Genomic DNA, 15,400 nt, shown 5'->3' with positions numbered 1-15,400 from the left:
TAAATGTAAATTAATGAAAAGGCCCATAACATGGGAAAATGGTTTAGGAACACTTTAAAAGAAAAAGGTACACATGCGGACAGTATGCTGTATACATGAAGGCCAATTCATCAATCTGTGTACACTATGCATGACTGTCCTTTAATTTTGTTTTTTTTTTTTTTTTTTTTTTTTTACAGATACAAGTTAATCAGTTTACATTAATCTTCAGAAAAAGTCACATAAAAACAGATCCAGATAGAGGAAAAACATTAGCTTTTTTATTTGATCATTTTAGTAACTGTACAATTTTAACCAAATCTTACAAGTAACAGAACATATTAAACATAAATGAAGACTACAATCCAGTACCCTATTTACAATACAATTTTACCATCCAATTTTAAGAGAACTAAATGGAGTACACATAATCGTTAGAACATTGTATTTGTACTGGGCAAAGACAAAAATAAACCCCATAAAAGCAGAATTAACGGATACTAGAGTGTTCTGTGTTCCATGAAGAAAAAAAAATTACATCTCGAATCACTTTGAATAATAAAGCTCACAGGATTCAAACATGATTTTAAGGATTTGCTTTTAAAATAAAACAAGTCTATCCCCCAAAGATCTAATGAAAAACAATGGTGGAAGCAAACAGTATATGTTTACTATTTTCCTATGTAAGAAGCAGAACAATTAGTGGCTGATTGTTATATATTAAGAAGCGGAATGTACACTTTACTTATAGAGAAAGTGAAATTCAATGAATACTGTGAAGAAACCATTTCATACCTTTACCTTTTATTAAAAATCATTTACTTCGAACAAAATGATTAAAAGGTTGCCATTGTTTGTTAATAATTATCATTTTACTAAGCAGATGGATCTGCAATTCATCACAGATAGAAGCTATTTTAGTTATTTCCAAGGTCCGACATTGGGCAACGGTATTTTTTTTTTTTTTCCTTTAAATTCAATTTCAATATTAATAGTGTATTTACTACACAAAACTGTTTAACTGCTCTTAGAAATTAATGCATGCATGTTAAAAACCAGATTCAGCACTTAAAGAACTCCGTATTAGGAGTGAGACCACACTGCATGTCTCTAAGTTTAAAGACTCACTGGGCCATGTTAATGTCATTAATACCAAGGGGACTTGCAGCACACTGCGCTGGAGGGTCGGCACTGAGGCTGAAAAAGGGTTAAACACTCAATTGTTATTTTAACAATTAGGAAGCAAGAGAATATCAATACAGTTTTAAAAGTACATGAAGGCTTAGTTACTACAGCATTGACTTTTGCTAGGCTGTGCAGTTTCAGTAAGGTCTACTCCTCTTCCTCTAGCCGTGTTGCCTCCGCTTGTCTGTGGCTCTGTTTTGGGAAGCTTTTTGGCTGTAATAGAGAGATACAAAAGGGATGGGAGGTGAAAATATCAGGAAACACTTATTTAGGCACCAGACAAATGAAGAAAATATGTATTAGGCCTCATTCACCCCTTTGCGTTCCGGGAATGAGCATAAAACACGCCAAATTACGCTTCACAAATTCGCTAAATGAAAAGTAGCAGTTGCGCGTGCGTTTGGTGCGCCAAAATAGTCATTTCAAAAACATGCGAGGCTCACTGCAAAAAGGTGCTTTAAGGCCTCCTGACATGCCACATTTGGCATGTCATTTTTTTTGCGGGTACCTAGGTTTGACAAGGTACCTGCTCCCACTTCTGCTTGGGCCGCCTAGGCGGCTTGAATGGAAGTTCTCCACTCCACCTCTGCAATCTTCTGGGACATGTCACAGGTCCCAGAAGATTGCCCGTCCACTCAGGGTGCGCAGTGTGACTCGCGCATGTGCAGTGTGCACCTGGCTGTGAAGCCACAAGCGGTCACAGCCGGGTGCCCAAACTAGAGATGCTTGGGGGCATGTCCTCTATCCTCTTCCATAAATATTAATGTCTGGACAAAATTATGGTGCTTACTAAATTACAAATTTAGAAAGAGCACGTTTAAAGTGTAAGGTCATCTTTACAGAAAATCTGTAAGATGACCTTACACCTGCCCCCCTTACTTGAGTACCATGATCATCTGCTGTCAGATGCCGACATGCCGCTTCACCAGTCCGGGGAGGCTCAGCTCTGTGTGTTTTTCTATGAGCCTGTTAGAGGGTAGGGATGCACCGATCCGACTTTTTTGGTCCCGATCCCGATCTTTTGCTTTGTGAAATCGCCGATGCCGAGTCCGATTCGGAAGTACTGTTTTGTGAGCTTATAACAAAATAATACTTCCGGATCGGTATCGGTAGATACCTTATAACATTGTGCATTCAAAATCTAAAATGTCATGGGTTTAGTCTTTAAGAGGTTAAACTTCCCTCCTCCGGCAGACGGAACGAAAAGATACATTGTAATCATTGTGTTTAACCGGTTGCCGACCGCCGCACGACTATATACTGCGGCGGTCAGCCCCGGCCAGGCAGAGTGACGTATCGATACGTCACTCGCCTGTCACTGACTTGCGAGCCTATTGCGGGCGGGCGCGCGCCCGCCGCGGCTCGTTCACAGACAAGTCAGTGCGTGTGACCGGCGGACTCGATGTCCGCCAGTCACACTACGATCGCTCCTGTGAAGGGAGAAAGACAGAGCGGCTTGTGTAAACAAGCTGCCTGTCAGTTCTCCCTGTGTAAAAGTGAAGATCTGACCGTTCTACTATGTAGAACTGTTGATCTTTGCTTTTACACCAATAGCAATGTCCCTGCACAGTTAGAATCACGCCCCTAGGACACACTTAACCCCTCCCTGTCCAATAAAGTTAACCCCTTCCCTGCCAGTGTCATTTTTGCAGTAACAGTGCATATGTATAGCACTGATTACTGCAGTAATGTCACTGGTACCCCCAAAAGTGTCAAAAATGTCAGTCAAGGGTCCGATCTGTCCGCCGCAATGTCGCAGTACCGAAAAAAAAAAAATCGCAGATCGCCGCCATTACGCGTTAAAAAAAAAACACCAAAAATGACAAAAATCTTTCCCTTTGTTAGTAAACGCGATAACTTTTGCGCAAACCAATCAAAATACGCTTTTTGCGATTTTTTTTACCAAACATAGGTAGCATAAAACAAATTGGCCGAGAAATGTTAAAAAATTTTGATTTTTACATTTTTTTTTGGGGAATTTCATATAGAAAAATGTGAAAAATATTGTTATTTTTGCAAAATTTACGCTCTTTTTTTGTTTATAGCGCGTGATCAAAAAATCGCACAGGTGATCAAATACCACCAAAAGAAAGCTCTGTTTGTGGGAAAAAAAGGACGTCAAATTCGTTTAGGTACAGCGTCGCACGACCGCGCAATTGTCCGTTAAAGTCACGCAGTAAAAAAATCGCAAAAAAACCCCTGGTCCTTTAGCAGCCAAATCCTCCGGGGCTTAAGTGGTTAATTAACTGGGAGAGTTGAAAGGCATTTGCAGGAGGCTCTTTTTTTTTCTTTGACAGCTGTTCTCTGCTGCCTCACAAGCTATAAAGAGCAAAACCGGATCGGCCCGTGGATCTGTTAATTTTACCGATCCCCGATCCAGCTATTTTGCCCGTATCGGGGCGGATATCCGATCGGTGCATCCCTATTAGAGGGGGTGCTTCTCTTCACTCTCTGCTATCAGGGAGCAGAGATATGCTGTATAAAAAAGGGGGGTTTTAAAAGGCTGTAGAGGAGCGAGGACTGCAGATAAACAAATGCAATCTACTGTATGTAGGAGAATTTGCTTCATCTCTGTGTATCACCTGAGGCTATTCACTTTACTAGGCATTATGTAAGGCAGGTAATGCTCAACCTGTGGGTCCATGACCTCAAACCCATGGCAACCTGCACAGCCTCATTCAGATGCACACTGCTCTACTGAATGATGGCTGGTTCTCCATAATCCCAGCAAAACACAGACAGGGGGAGAGGAGCCGAGTGAATTATATCTAGTGGCATTCATACAGGGGTTCTGGAGGTGGGTTATCACAGTTGGGTGATGAGCTTGGGGTAATTGTCATGCATTAGGTGTAATTTTATCTTTGCTTAATAAAGAAGTTCGGGCATGTGCTTCCCTGGTCTGTTTTTTGTTTTCAATCTCCACAATCTATGTTTTGGCAATTCAAGGGATGGCTGCAACACTGGTTTGGAGCGTTAATGGTGATCGGATTAATAAAAAAGGTGATTTTTGTGATGGTGATTAAACAGTGGATTAAACATCCAAACAGGGATTGGTCCTATGGAAAATGTTATCCTGATAGTTGTTTAAAATCTTCATTATGCTATTCAAAATAAAAAATTCTAAATTCTGAACCATTTCCTTGTGGACTGTGACCACTTACTAAATCATCACCCGCTCTCTTCAAACAGGTTGAGCACCCCTAACGGTTTACAACCACTTTAAACCATTTTCCATATTGAATTGTCATACAACTACGAATACACATTTATGCAATCAATATTGCCTCTCCTGTATGGCAGATGCACTTACCTATTGCCATAAATATTTCATTCACGTTTGCTGATGTCTTGGCGGAAGTCTCCATAAACAACAAGCTGTTATCATCTGCATAAGCTTGAGCCTCCTGTAAAATAATTCAAAGCTTGTTCATTGAACATTCAGTAGAAGGATAGAGATTTAGTCTCAGCTCATTTTAAAGGATTTTTCCATCATTAGTAAAACTGTAAAACCTCTTTCACACCAACTAGATCTTTTCCATTTTATAAATTTATTCCCATCTAAAAGCATTTAGGATGCCTATTGCTCTAACATTGTTTCACCACAGCCTGTTCTCCAGGCCATCAAGGCGAGCTGCATGTTTAGCAGTGAGGGATTGCCGATAATGTACATCACGCTGCAATAGCACCCAATCGTCTGCTAGGATACTCAGGCGCCCCTCCAGCGCTGTTGTGCGATCCCAAAGTTTTTGCATGTCTTGCCTTGGAATGAAAGTAATTTACTTTAATACCCTTAACCTACGATGTAAGCTCTGTAATGGAGGAGTTACAGGTACTGACAGCCACTAAAATATCCCTCAGAGTGGGTTCCAATCCATCCAGGTTCTGGGCTTGTTCTGAATGGCTTCCATGTTAGTATGAGGTGTACTCACTGTGTCCCACGAGGTTAAGGAGGCAGAGGAGTCTTCCAGCGGCACCGTGTCATCGGCCTAAGATTGATTATCGCTATGTTCTCGGAGTATCGGGTGGTGAAGGAGCCTCCTACGGTGGTGGCTTGGCAAAGAACTTTTGAGCCGCCTCCTTACACTTCCTTGGCTAGCCATTGGGGGGTGGCGCCATCTTGCCCCATGCTGTCCAAGGTCGAGTGGGAGGTAGATCTGTGTTTGGACATGTCGCTGGAGGTGGAGAGAGGTAGTGCCAGATAGCCCTAGGACACAGCTTTCTCCTGATGCAAGTCGCTCAGCAGGGAGAGGAATAGGGTAGATGCCCATAGGATAAATGCACAGGATGTTCAGCGGAGCTAGTAGACCACACATCCGTCTACATTCACTGCCATGCCACGTCCCCCATCTTGTCAGTGAAGTAGCAGAGGGGGTTGTTAATCAGTTTCAGCTGCTTTGAATTTAATATCAGGTGCACAAGATGGGCAACAACGAGGACCTCAAGAACAGGAATAGTTTTACAGGTGGAGGTCACTGACTTTTTTACCTACTCATTTTTTCTGGCTGTTTTTCACTAGTTTTGCATTTGGCTAGGATCGGTGTCACTACTGGAAGCATGAAGCGCTACCTGGACCCTATAGAGATTGCACAGGCAGTCCAACTTCTCCAGGATGGCACATCAATACATGCCATTGCCAGAAAGTTTGCTCTGTCTCCCAGCAGTCTCAAGAGCATGGAAGAGATTCCAGGAGACAGGTAGTTACTCTAGGAGAGCTGGACAGGGCCTTAGGTGGTCCTTAACCCATCAGCAGGACCGATATCTGCTTCTTTGTGCAAGGAGGAACAGGATGAGCACTGCCAGAGCCCTACAAAATTACCTCAAGCAGGCCACTGGTGTGAATGTCTCTGACCAAACAATCAGTAACAATCTTCATGAGGGTGGCCTGAGGGTCCGAGATCCCTCAGGCCAAGCAGGTTAAATGAGCACATGTTACAGACATGAAAGGGTCTGGAGAAGATTTGGAGAAGGTTATGCTGCCTGTAACATCGTTCAGCATGACCGGTTTGGTGGTGGGTCAGTGATGATCTGGGGAGGCACATTCATGGAGGGACGCACAGACCTCTACAGGCTAGACAATGGCACCCTGACAGTCATTAGGTATCGGATGAAATTCTTGGACCCATGGTACGACCCTACGCTGGTGCAGTGTGTCCTGGGTTCCTCCTGGCACACGACAATGCCCGGCTTAACCTGGCGAGAGTATGCAGTCAGTTCCTGGAGGATAAAAGGAATTTATACCATTGAATGGCCCCCCACGCTTGCCTGACCTAAATCCAATAGAACACCTCTGGGACATTATGTTTCGATCTCTGATCTCGCCAGGTTGCACCAGTTCAGAAGCTCAGTGATGCCCTGGTCCAGATTCTGGAGGAAATACGCCAGGACACCATCTGTCGCCTCATTAGGAGCATGCCCCGAAGCATGTATACAAGTATGTGGGGGCCATACAAACTACAGAGGACCATTTTGAGTTGCTGCAATGAAATTACAGCAAAATGGACTAGCCTGCTGCATAATTTTTTTCACATTGACTTTTGAATTCAGCCCAGTTAATAATTTAATTTCCATCAAACAATGTGGCATCCTTTCTTTCCTAACACATTACCCAGTCCATATAAGTATAGATATCCGGCATGATCATTTTTCCCCATTGAGATCTGATGTGTTTTCAAAGTGTTCCTTTCATTTTTTTGAGCAGTGTATAAGTAATACCTTTATGAGGGCACATACACAAAAAAAAGTTTAAGGTAAAACATGAAAGGTGGTTGTGACACCTAGAGGAACAGCCCCCAAACACCAGGTGATGAATATTCTACTGTGCCCAATGGCTATAATACACATCTGTGTTTGGCAGCCAAACACAATTATGATTGGGTGAAGGGTGTTCGTTCACGGTTTCGTTTTTTTTTCTGTAAAGGTGAACTAACTAACTCTTTGAAAGTAAACCGTTGCATCCCCCTTGACTATCACCTAAAAACAAAATGTAAACGTAGATTTCTACAATCTTATAAGTACCTGGATTAAGCCTCAGTTCACACTGAACTGCCCAGGAACCGCATATCATTCCTGTTCAATTTACACGTGACGCATACGGTCCGATTTCAGCCCATTCATTTTGCACCATGCATGCACCAATTTTGAAACCACACTGCAACCAGATTGCAAGGTACTTTTGTACCTTGCAATCCGAGGCGGCCAAAGGCATTGTGCTTACAAACTGAGTTTGGGGTGTTAAGATTGCCCTGACACCCAATGCAGATTGCAAGGGCAGTCGGATTTGAATGCGGTTCAGGAAACATGTATGGATCGCCAGGTTTTCCGCACCACATTAGTGTAAACCTAGGCAAAAGCCCCATACACACAGGCCAAATGCTGGGAGACATCGGGCAGGGTCAATAAAAACTGGCCGACATTTGGCCCGTGTGTATGGCAGCTGGTCCAACAGAAGCTGGCCGTTTGTCCAGCTTCTGTGGGACGAGCATGCTAGAAAACCAACAGCTGACCTCGGATTCCGATCAGCGCTCTCAGCCAATAGAGGAGAGCGCTGTTCAGTGTTCTGGTAGGGGGGGGGGGGGGGAGCTGTCCCCCTGTCAGAACACAATAGCTCAGCAGGGGAAAAAAAAAAAAAAAAAAAGTAAAAAAATCGTCACAAGAGTCACTGAGTTTCCTTTTGAACCACTACCTTCTTTTGCACTAGTTCACTTAATGGACTTATTGATTATATTATCTTTTTAGTAGCACGGTATATCGTCATACACTATTGCTGTGCATGTCATATTTTCTATTGTGTATTATTCAGCTACAATAGATTTGTGCATTATTATTATCCCATTTCTGTTATATTTGAAGATTCGCACCACATCATCACTTTATGGTGCTTTTCATTACTGAAATAGTTGTTTTTTTGCACTGGTTTGCACGTGATCACTCACATTGGATATTAATTTTCGTTAACACGCTCCAATTGTGAACACATCACTGCTGTGCATGCGATTTATTGTTATGTTTGTACATCTGCCCACATTTTTCAGCAGTAATTTTGTGTAGGAATAGGATTAGTTCCACATTGTGCACTGATTTATCTTATTGATTATTTTGAAGATTCGCACTTAGGGTGCGAACTATTAGTGTTTACTTATTTATACTCACTGGAAATTAGCACAGATACTTTTCTTCTCCATATATACATTATCACGGTGGTGACATCGATTAAATTGGCAGCTCCCCCCCTTTTTTATCTTACCATCATCATTTCTCTACTTATAATTGGATTACATCTATCCCTCTGGTAGCGCATTGGTCTCTTTACCCATTTACAGCAGGGGACATCGCTGTACTTACTTTGCATAGTTAGTACAGCAGCCCAACTGGAGCTGAGAGTTTTTTCCACTAAACGGAAAAAAAACTCATAGTGTGTGCCAGGCTTAAGCCAAATTGGTTGAGTAAAATGTACCTCAGAGATAGGATCCAGAATGGGCTTTGTTCACGAAACACCTGATTAATAAAGTGTTTTCCAATTGCTAAAATGCCTCCTCTCATCAATAGTTCTGTACAGATTGAGAATACAGCATCAAGATCCTGACTGTCAGTATACCTGGAGTGACACCCCTGCTTGGCATAAATTCAGTTTACGTTCGCTAATGATAAAGGCCATTTACAACCGTAATCAAGATAATGTGCTGTAAAAATTTCTATTGAACTAAAACATTGTGTTCATTCGGGTAATGATAACATCAGATCACACACACTATAAAAATCAAGCATCCATTGACACTGGTTTACCACAACATAAAAGGAAGTAAAATGCAATTATAATGGTTTGAAATGAAAACAAATGTTAGGCAAGTACCAGACAGGATTGACAGAAATAGCAATTATACTTTATAATTATAGCTTTGTATTGCATGCAGATGTATCCCAAGACAAAAACACTGCATTTACTTTCAGATACAAAACACATTCTATTGCACGAATGATAAAAGGCATCATTAGCTAGGTGAGAAGAATAAAATAGATTCTATGAATTAAACAGGAAAGGCCAAGCTCACCTGAAAGTCCACAGCTCGCTTGGAAGAAAGATCGGCTTTGTTGCCTGACAAAGCTATCACAATATTGGGACTTGCTTGTCTCTGAAGTTCTTTCACCCAGTTCTTCGCTCTTGCAAACGATTCCTGAAACATATTTAATTCACAAGTCTAGGTTATGGTTTGCTTCTGTATGGCAGCAGGGTTAAAATATGGTAATTTAAATTCAAACAGAATGAAATTTAACCTACTGTTAATCTACACACAGCCTCCACACAAAAGAACCTATTCAGTGGCCATTACCATGTCACATACCATATATGTCAGAAATTCTGATTGGTTGTCATACTTCAAAAAAGAATAGTGGAGAGTTCAGACCGTACCCATTGTAAGAGGGGGGCTGTGCTGCTCTCACATGGGTACTCTATCAGTAACGCAGAACTCCCATGCTTTCACACAGACTTGTGTGGATGAATAAAAGGCGCTAATCTGCGACTGAAAATACTAAATTCCCTTCTAGATAGATATCTTTAAAAAATTCTGAAGCTGAACTCCAGACAGATAGAAAAGACACAAATTAATGCTGCTCTGTATTCATGAATAAATCAATAAATGTATTTCTAACAGTTTCAAATATTTGTAAAAGGCTCAGTTTTTATTACATAATAAATATGGTATACTTGCCTGCTCTGTACAATGGTTTTGCACAGAGCGTCCCCGAAACTCCTTCCAGGCTCCTCCTTTTCGCAGTGCACCACCACAGGAAGCCGTTTCCTATGGGGGTGCACCTGCGGGCTCGCACAGGGCAGCTCAGTCCCACCTCCTGCTTTTAGGATTTGATTGACAGCGGCAGGAGCCATAGGCCCTGCTACTGCCTCTCTGATGTGTGTGCGCATGTATGTGTGTGTGCGTGTGTGTGTGTGTGTGTGTGTGTGTGTGTGTGTGTGGGGGGGGGGGGGTGAAACTTGCACTGGAACAGTTAAGAAGGGATTGCATTAAGATGCATTTTGTAAGTACCTGAATTTAACTTGGCATCAGTCTCTTTCAATTCCTGTACAGCAACATGCACTCAGAGAGGGAGGGGCAGAACTGGAAGCCATTTAGATGTGCTGCATGCAAACTGATGACAAGAAAAAAGCTCACAGGAGAGAGCAGAGAGATGACTTCATTAGTCTGCTGCTGCTCTTTTACTGGCTAAGGCCAGCCATTGGCAGAGCCTATTGCTTTCCTAAAAAAAAAAAAATAAAAAAAAATAAAAAAAAAAAAATGCTTGATTCCCCCATCAAAACAGTCAGTGTTAATGGGGGAATCCCTCCCATTGTGTTCTCTTGGCAGGGGGGAGCCCTCCTCGCTAGAACACCGATTATTGCTGGCAGCTTTAACTGCCACTAAGCAATAAATGGATTTTTGTAAAATCTTACCGTAAAATCCTTTTCTCTTAGCTCATCGACAGACGTAGTCCTCGGTGATACACCACCTTCGGGTTATGTTACCTCCGCAGGAGCAGGACTAGACAGGAAATTAAAAAGCTCTGGCCACACCCTAGGGGCAGTCCCAGAGGGTATATCCTCTCTCTCTCTGCCTCAGCAAATCAGTTATGTGAAAAAGCAGTGCTTAGAGAATTTAACCCAACCCAACTCCAAAACAGAGGGGCGGGGACTACGTCTGTCGATGAGCTAAGAGAAAAGGATTTTACGGTAAGATTTTACAAAAATCCATTTTTCTCTAGCGCTCATCGACAGACGTAGTCCTCGGTGATACACCACCTTCGGGACGGGACGTCCCAGAGCAGTATCACAACTGAGGGGTGGGAAAATGGAAATCAATCCCAATCTAGAAGGCCCAACCGGTGCCAACTAGAAGTTTACAATGCTCATCCTTAATGATGAGACTCAACCAAAAAAAGAGAAAACAATTTTTTTTTTTTTTTTTTCAAACAGAAAAAAACCCTTGAGGTAGACCACCGGTCTCCTCAAATTGCGGCCTGCAAAACCTTGCGGCCAAATGAGGCATCCGCCGATGCCGTCACATCAATTTTATAGAATTTTGTAAAGGTATGTACCGACGACCAGGTGGCCGCTTTACATACCTGGACCACTGACGCCTGATGGCGAAAGGCCCAGGAAGTACTGAGCGCTCGAGTGGAGTGCGCCCTAACAGGGAACGGAGGACTCTGACCCTTAATAGAATAAGCCTGTACCACCGTTTGTCTAATCCATTTGGCAATGGTCACGGCAGATGCAGGCAAACCCTTTCTGGGGCCATCCGTGATCACAAAAAGTGAATCCGTCTTACGGAATGATTCCGTAGCTTTCAGGTATACCCTGATTGCCCGAACCACATCTAAAGAATGCAACGCATGTTCCCAATGATGCTTGGGCTGAGGACACAAGGAAGGTAGTACAATATCTTCATTCAGATGAAAATCTGAAACCACCTTGGGAAGAAAAGATGGCTTAGTATGAAGTACTACCTTATCCCTATGAATCACTAGGTATGGTGACTGGCATGATAATGCAGCCAGTTCTGACACCCTGCGAGCAGAAGTAATAGCCACCAAGAAGGCCACCTTCTGGGATAGAGTAAGCAAGGGAATCTCCCTGATGTTTTCAAAGGGAGGTTTCTGTAGAACCGACAAAACCAAATTAAGATCCCAGGGCGGTAAGGGCGCGCGGACTGGAGGAGTCAGGTGCCGCACCCCCTGGATGAAATTCCGCACCAAGGATTTGGTAGCTAAAGGCTTCTGAAAGAAGATTGCTAATGCTGAAACTTGACCCTTGATGGTGCTCAAGGCTAGCTTCTGCTCAACCCCTTGTTGCAAAAAGGCCAATATTCGAGTCACCGAATAGGTACGTGGAGGAAATCCTAAAGATTCGCACCACGCAATATAAGTCTTCCATGTGTGATAATAGACTTTGCTGGAAGTCGCTTTCCTTGCTTTAATAAGGGTAGGAATGACTGAAGTAGACAAACCTCTGTCCTTCAGTACTTGGGTCTCAATGGCCAGGCCATTAAAACCAGCGACTGTAAAGCACGAAGGTAAATTGGTCCTTGAGACCACAGACACTCCCTGAGACGAAGTTCCCACGGAACGTCTGCGACTAACATGTCCAAGTCGGCCAGGCCGGCTTGAGGAGGCCAGCCTAGAATTTCTAGGACCACTGGCGCTGATTGGATCTGAACCAGGCGTCCCTAGAGGTATCTGGCCCCGACCATCCGAGAAAGTCTGGTCGTTTTCTGTTCCCACACATTTATCAGATACCTGATTGCTATCAGGAAGGGTGATCTTTTCTGGTTGAACCTCAGGGACCGAAGTCACCCGACTAGAGGCTACTTGGCCTATCTGGTCAACCAGATCCGATTCCTGTGAGGTATCGGGACTAATCTTAGGAAAAGGTAAAGGAAAAGATCTTTTCAGGGAACGGTAACTACCGCTTCCTGTGGTACTTAAATGTTGGAAGGGAAGAATCGCACCGGTAGTAGTGGTTGATGCTCGATCTAATGTCCTGAATACCGGTGAAAACGTCCCCCCACCCTGAAACCGGGTGGGGGCGCACCTTCAGGCTGTGTACTCCTTTGCTTCGGGTTTGGCTGGGTTGGTCCCCTTCTTGAACCCTCCTGGAGGAGTCTTGCCTTTCCCGCTAGTACCAGCCGGGCGCCCTTTATGGGCGGTAAAGAAAGGTCCTCGCTTGTTGCGAGGTCCCTTAGCTTTTGCTTTTGGAAGGGAAGAATCGCACCGGTAGTAGTGGTTGATGCTCGATCTAATGTCCTGAATACCGGTGAAAACGTCCCCCCACCCTGAAACCGGGTGGGGGCGCACCTTCAGGCTGTGTACTCCTTTGCTTCGGGTTTGGCTGGGTTGGTCCCCTTCTTGAACCCTCCTGGAGGAGTCTTGCCTTTCCCGCTAGTACCAGCCGGGCGCCCTTTATGGGCGGTAAAGAAAGGTCCTCGCTTGTTGCGAGGTCCCTTAGCTTTTGCAGCCTGTGGCAAAAAAGTGCTCTTGCCCCCAGTGGCATCCTTAATGATTTCATCTAGGTTGGCTCCAAATAGACGATTCCCCTGAAAGGGGAGATTGGTCAAGGTCTTTTTGGAACCTAGGTCAGCTGACCAGCATTTTAACCACAGCACACGTCTGAGGATCACTGCTAACTTAGATGCATGCCCTAATAGGGGAGTAGTGTCCAAGGCTGCGTCACAGATAAACCGTAGCCCTTGTATGATCTGTTCCATCAAATCAGATGTCTCCTGGGGAATATCTTTTCCCCTAAGATCTAGGCGTACCATTTTCGCCCATTCCGTAAGTGTCTGGGAAACTAGACCAATAACGATTACTGGTCTAAATGCTGACCCTATCAGAGAAAAGATAGTGCGGGACTCTGCTTCTATCTTTCGATCCACCGGATCCTTAAAGGACGAAGTGTCCTCCACTGGAATAACCGTGGCTTTATTCAGCCTGGAAATAGGCGGATCCACGACTGGTGGTACCGTCCATTTCTTAATGATGGATTCCTCAAACGGATAGCGTCTAGCAATACGCTTGGAAATAGTAAAGGTACGTTTAGAATGCTCCCATTCTCCTTTAATCTGATTACCAAAACATTTAGGTACAGGAAAAGCCTTCGCCGTCTTGATGGGCTTATTAGTCCCAAAAGGCCTCTCTGTTTCAGTTGCCTCTGCCGGTAAAGCCTCAAGTTTTAAGGTTTCTTGCACTGCCACAACTAGTGCGTCCACCAATGCTTCTTCCTGAATTATAGCAAGAGAAGAAGCGTCCTCCTCACTGTCTGAGGGGGCTTTACCTGGGATAACAGCCCTTGCAGAGGAACCTGCAACTGCCGTGACCATCTCTGAATCTGAGTCAGAGGTGTCAGATGGTATAGGGGTAGGCGGGGGTCGCTTCCTAGACCCCCGTCCCTGACAGGCCGCCTCCACCCGAGCCACCATAGACTCCAAAATTGCTGTAAATGATTCTATACTCTGTGCACCGGCGGGTCCCGAGGCCCCCTCGAGGGAAACAGGTGGGGGAATATGTGTGGCAGGGTCCATAATAACTCCAGTTACTTCCTGGATAATATAATTCAAAAGAAAAGAAAAAAACTTTTTTTTTTTTTCTTTTCTGACCCCCAGCGCCACAAAAAGCCCCTTAGTGTTACCTGCTTAGGGATCCCTATCGATCGAGAGAGAGAGAGATAGACCCCCAGGCTCACCACTTGATGCTCAGAGTTAAACTGCAACAGCTTACAGCGCTGTCTTGACAAACAGGAAGTCTCTTGGCTGGCTGCCCAGGAAGAAAGGAGGCGGCTCCGCCCCTCTGCACGCCTTCCGGCGCCTCCCCCAAGCTCCACGAGGTGTAGGATCAGCTCAAACATGGCCGCCCCCATGCTGGAGACACGAGGCTACGCCAAAATGGCGGCTCGTGCGATCCAGCAAAAAAAAAAAAAAAAAAAATGGCGGCGGCCTAAACTGAATAGCGGTGTGCTGCAGGGCACACAACACTCTCTCTGCATGGGGATATGGCGTGGTTGGCGGTACCGGCCCTGGCGGACCGCGTGGCCGTTCGGGAGGCCTGCTATTAGCTGGAGATCTGATTTGGAAGGCAGTCTACATGTCCGTGGCTTCTGACTGGTAGGTAGCTTATACTTAACCCATAAGATTCCCAGAATGCCACAGATTACATCTTTAAAACATGTATACAATAGATTGTTAGCTCCCAAGCCAAGCCTCCTGGCTTTTGCACACATAAATCACACTCAAAGTAGGAGGATTTGTGACATGTTATAGGATAGAAAGGACTCTTTCTTACCATACAGAGAGGGGCCCGCGTTCACCACAAAACCCGTCAGGGAAAAAGGGGGAACATACTACTCACCATACCGGAACCAGGCGGGCACCAACTCCTGACAGTACCCCTCTCCACCGGGGCGGGAGGGCTGTCGACCGATACGGACGCCGTGACTCATGGTCTTTGGCGTTTCGGCGAGACGTTTAACTCGCGTGGACAGTCCTTTAATGGGACTTTGTCGCGGCCGACCCAGCGCGGAGCTATGGCCTGCACGCGCTCGTAGGCTGAACTGGGGTGACCACCGGATCTCAACATCCAGCCCGTCGCCCAGTTCAGCTTTCTTGCTTGAAGATCTCACAGGAACACTGGAGAAAAAAAGCTGTCTAAAAAATCTTTTTAAGAAAAAAATCTTGCCAGGACCTAAGATCCCAGC

The 15,400-nt window shown here is 44.5% G+C and overlaps 1 protein-coding gene across 1 annotated transcript in view; it reads right to left on the bottom strand.

Annotated features, from left to right (window-relative positions):
• Positions 1-238: 238 nt before the first annotated feature.
• RAB5A (RAB5A, member RAS oncogene family) overlaps positions 239-15,400 on the bottom strand; it is a 91,319-nt gene continuing 76,157 nt past the window's right edge. Inside the window, exons 4-6 of the mRNA XM_082257326.1 lie at positions 9,213-9,335; positions 4,475-4,568; positions 239-1,377 (exon numbers count right to left, since the gene is read on the bottom strand). Coding sequence (XP_082113452.1) covers positions 1,262-1,377; positions 4,475-4,568; positions 9,213-9,335 — 333 coding nt within the window. The 3' untranslated portion in view covers positions 239-1,261. The remainder of the gene's footprint in view (positions 1,378-4,474; positions 4,569-9,212; positions 9,336-15,400) is intronic.

This window comes from Pelophylax lessonae, assembly GCF_965119305.1.
Source record: "Pelophylax lessonae genome assembly, chromosome: 5".
Classification (NCBI taxonomy): Eukaryota; Metazoa; Chordata; class Amphibia; order Anura; family Ranidae; genus Pelophylax; species Pelophylax lessonae.
Note: the sequence above shows the minus strand (reverse complement) of the source record. Positions and strands in the feature narration are given on the sequence as shown.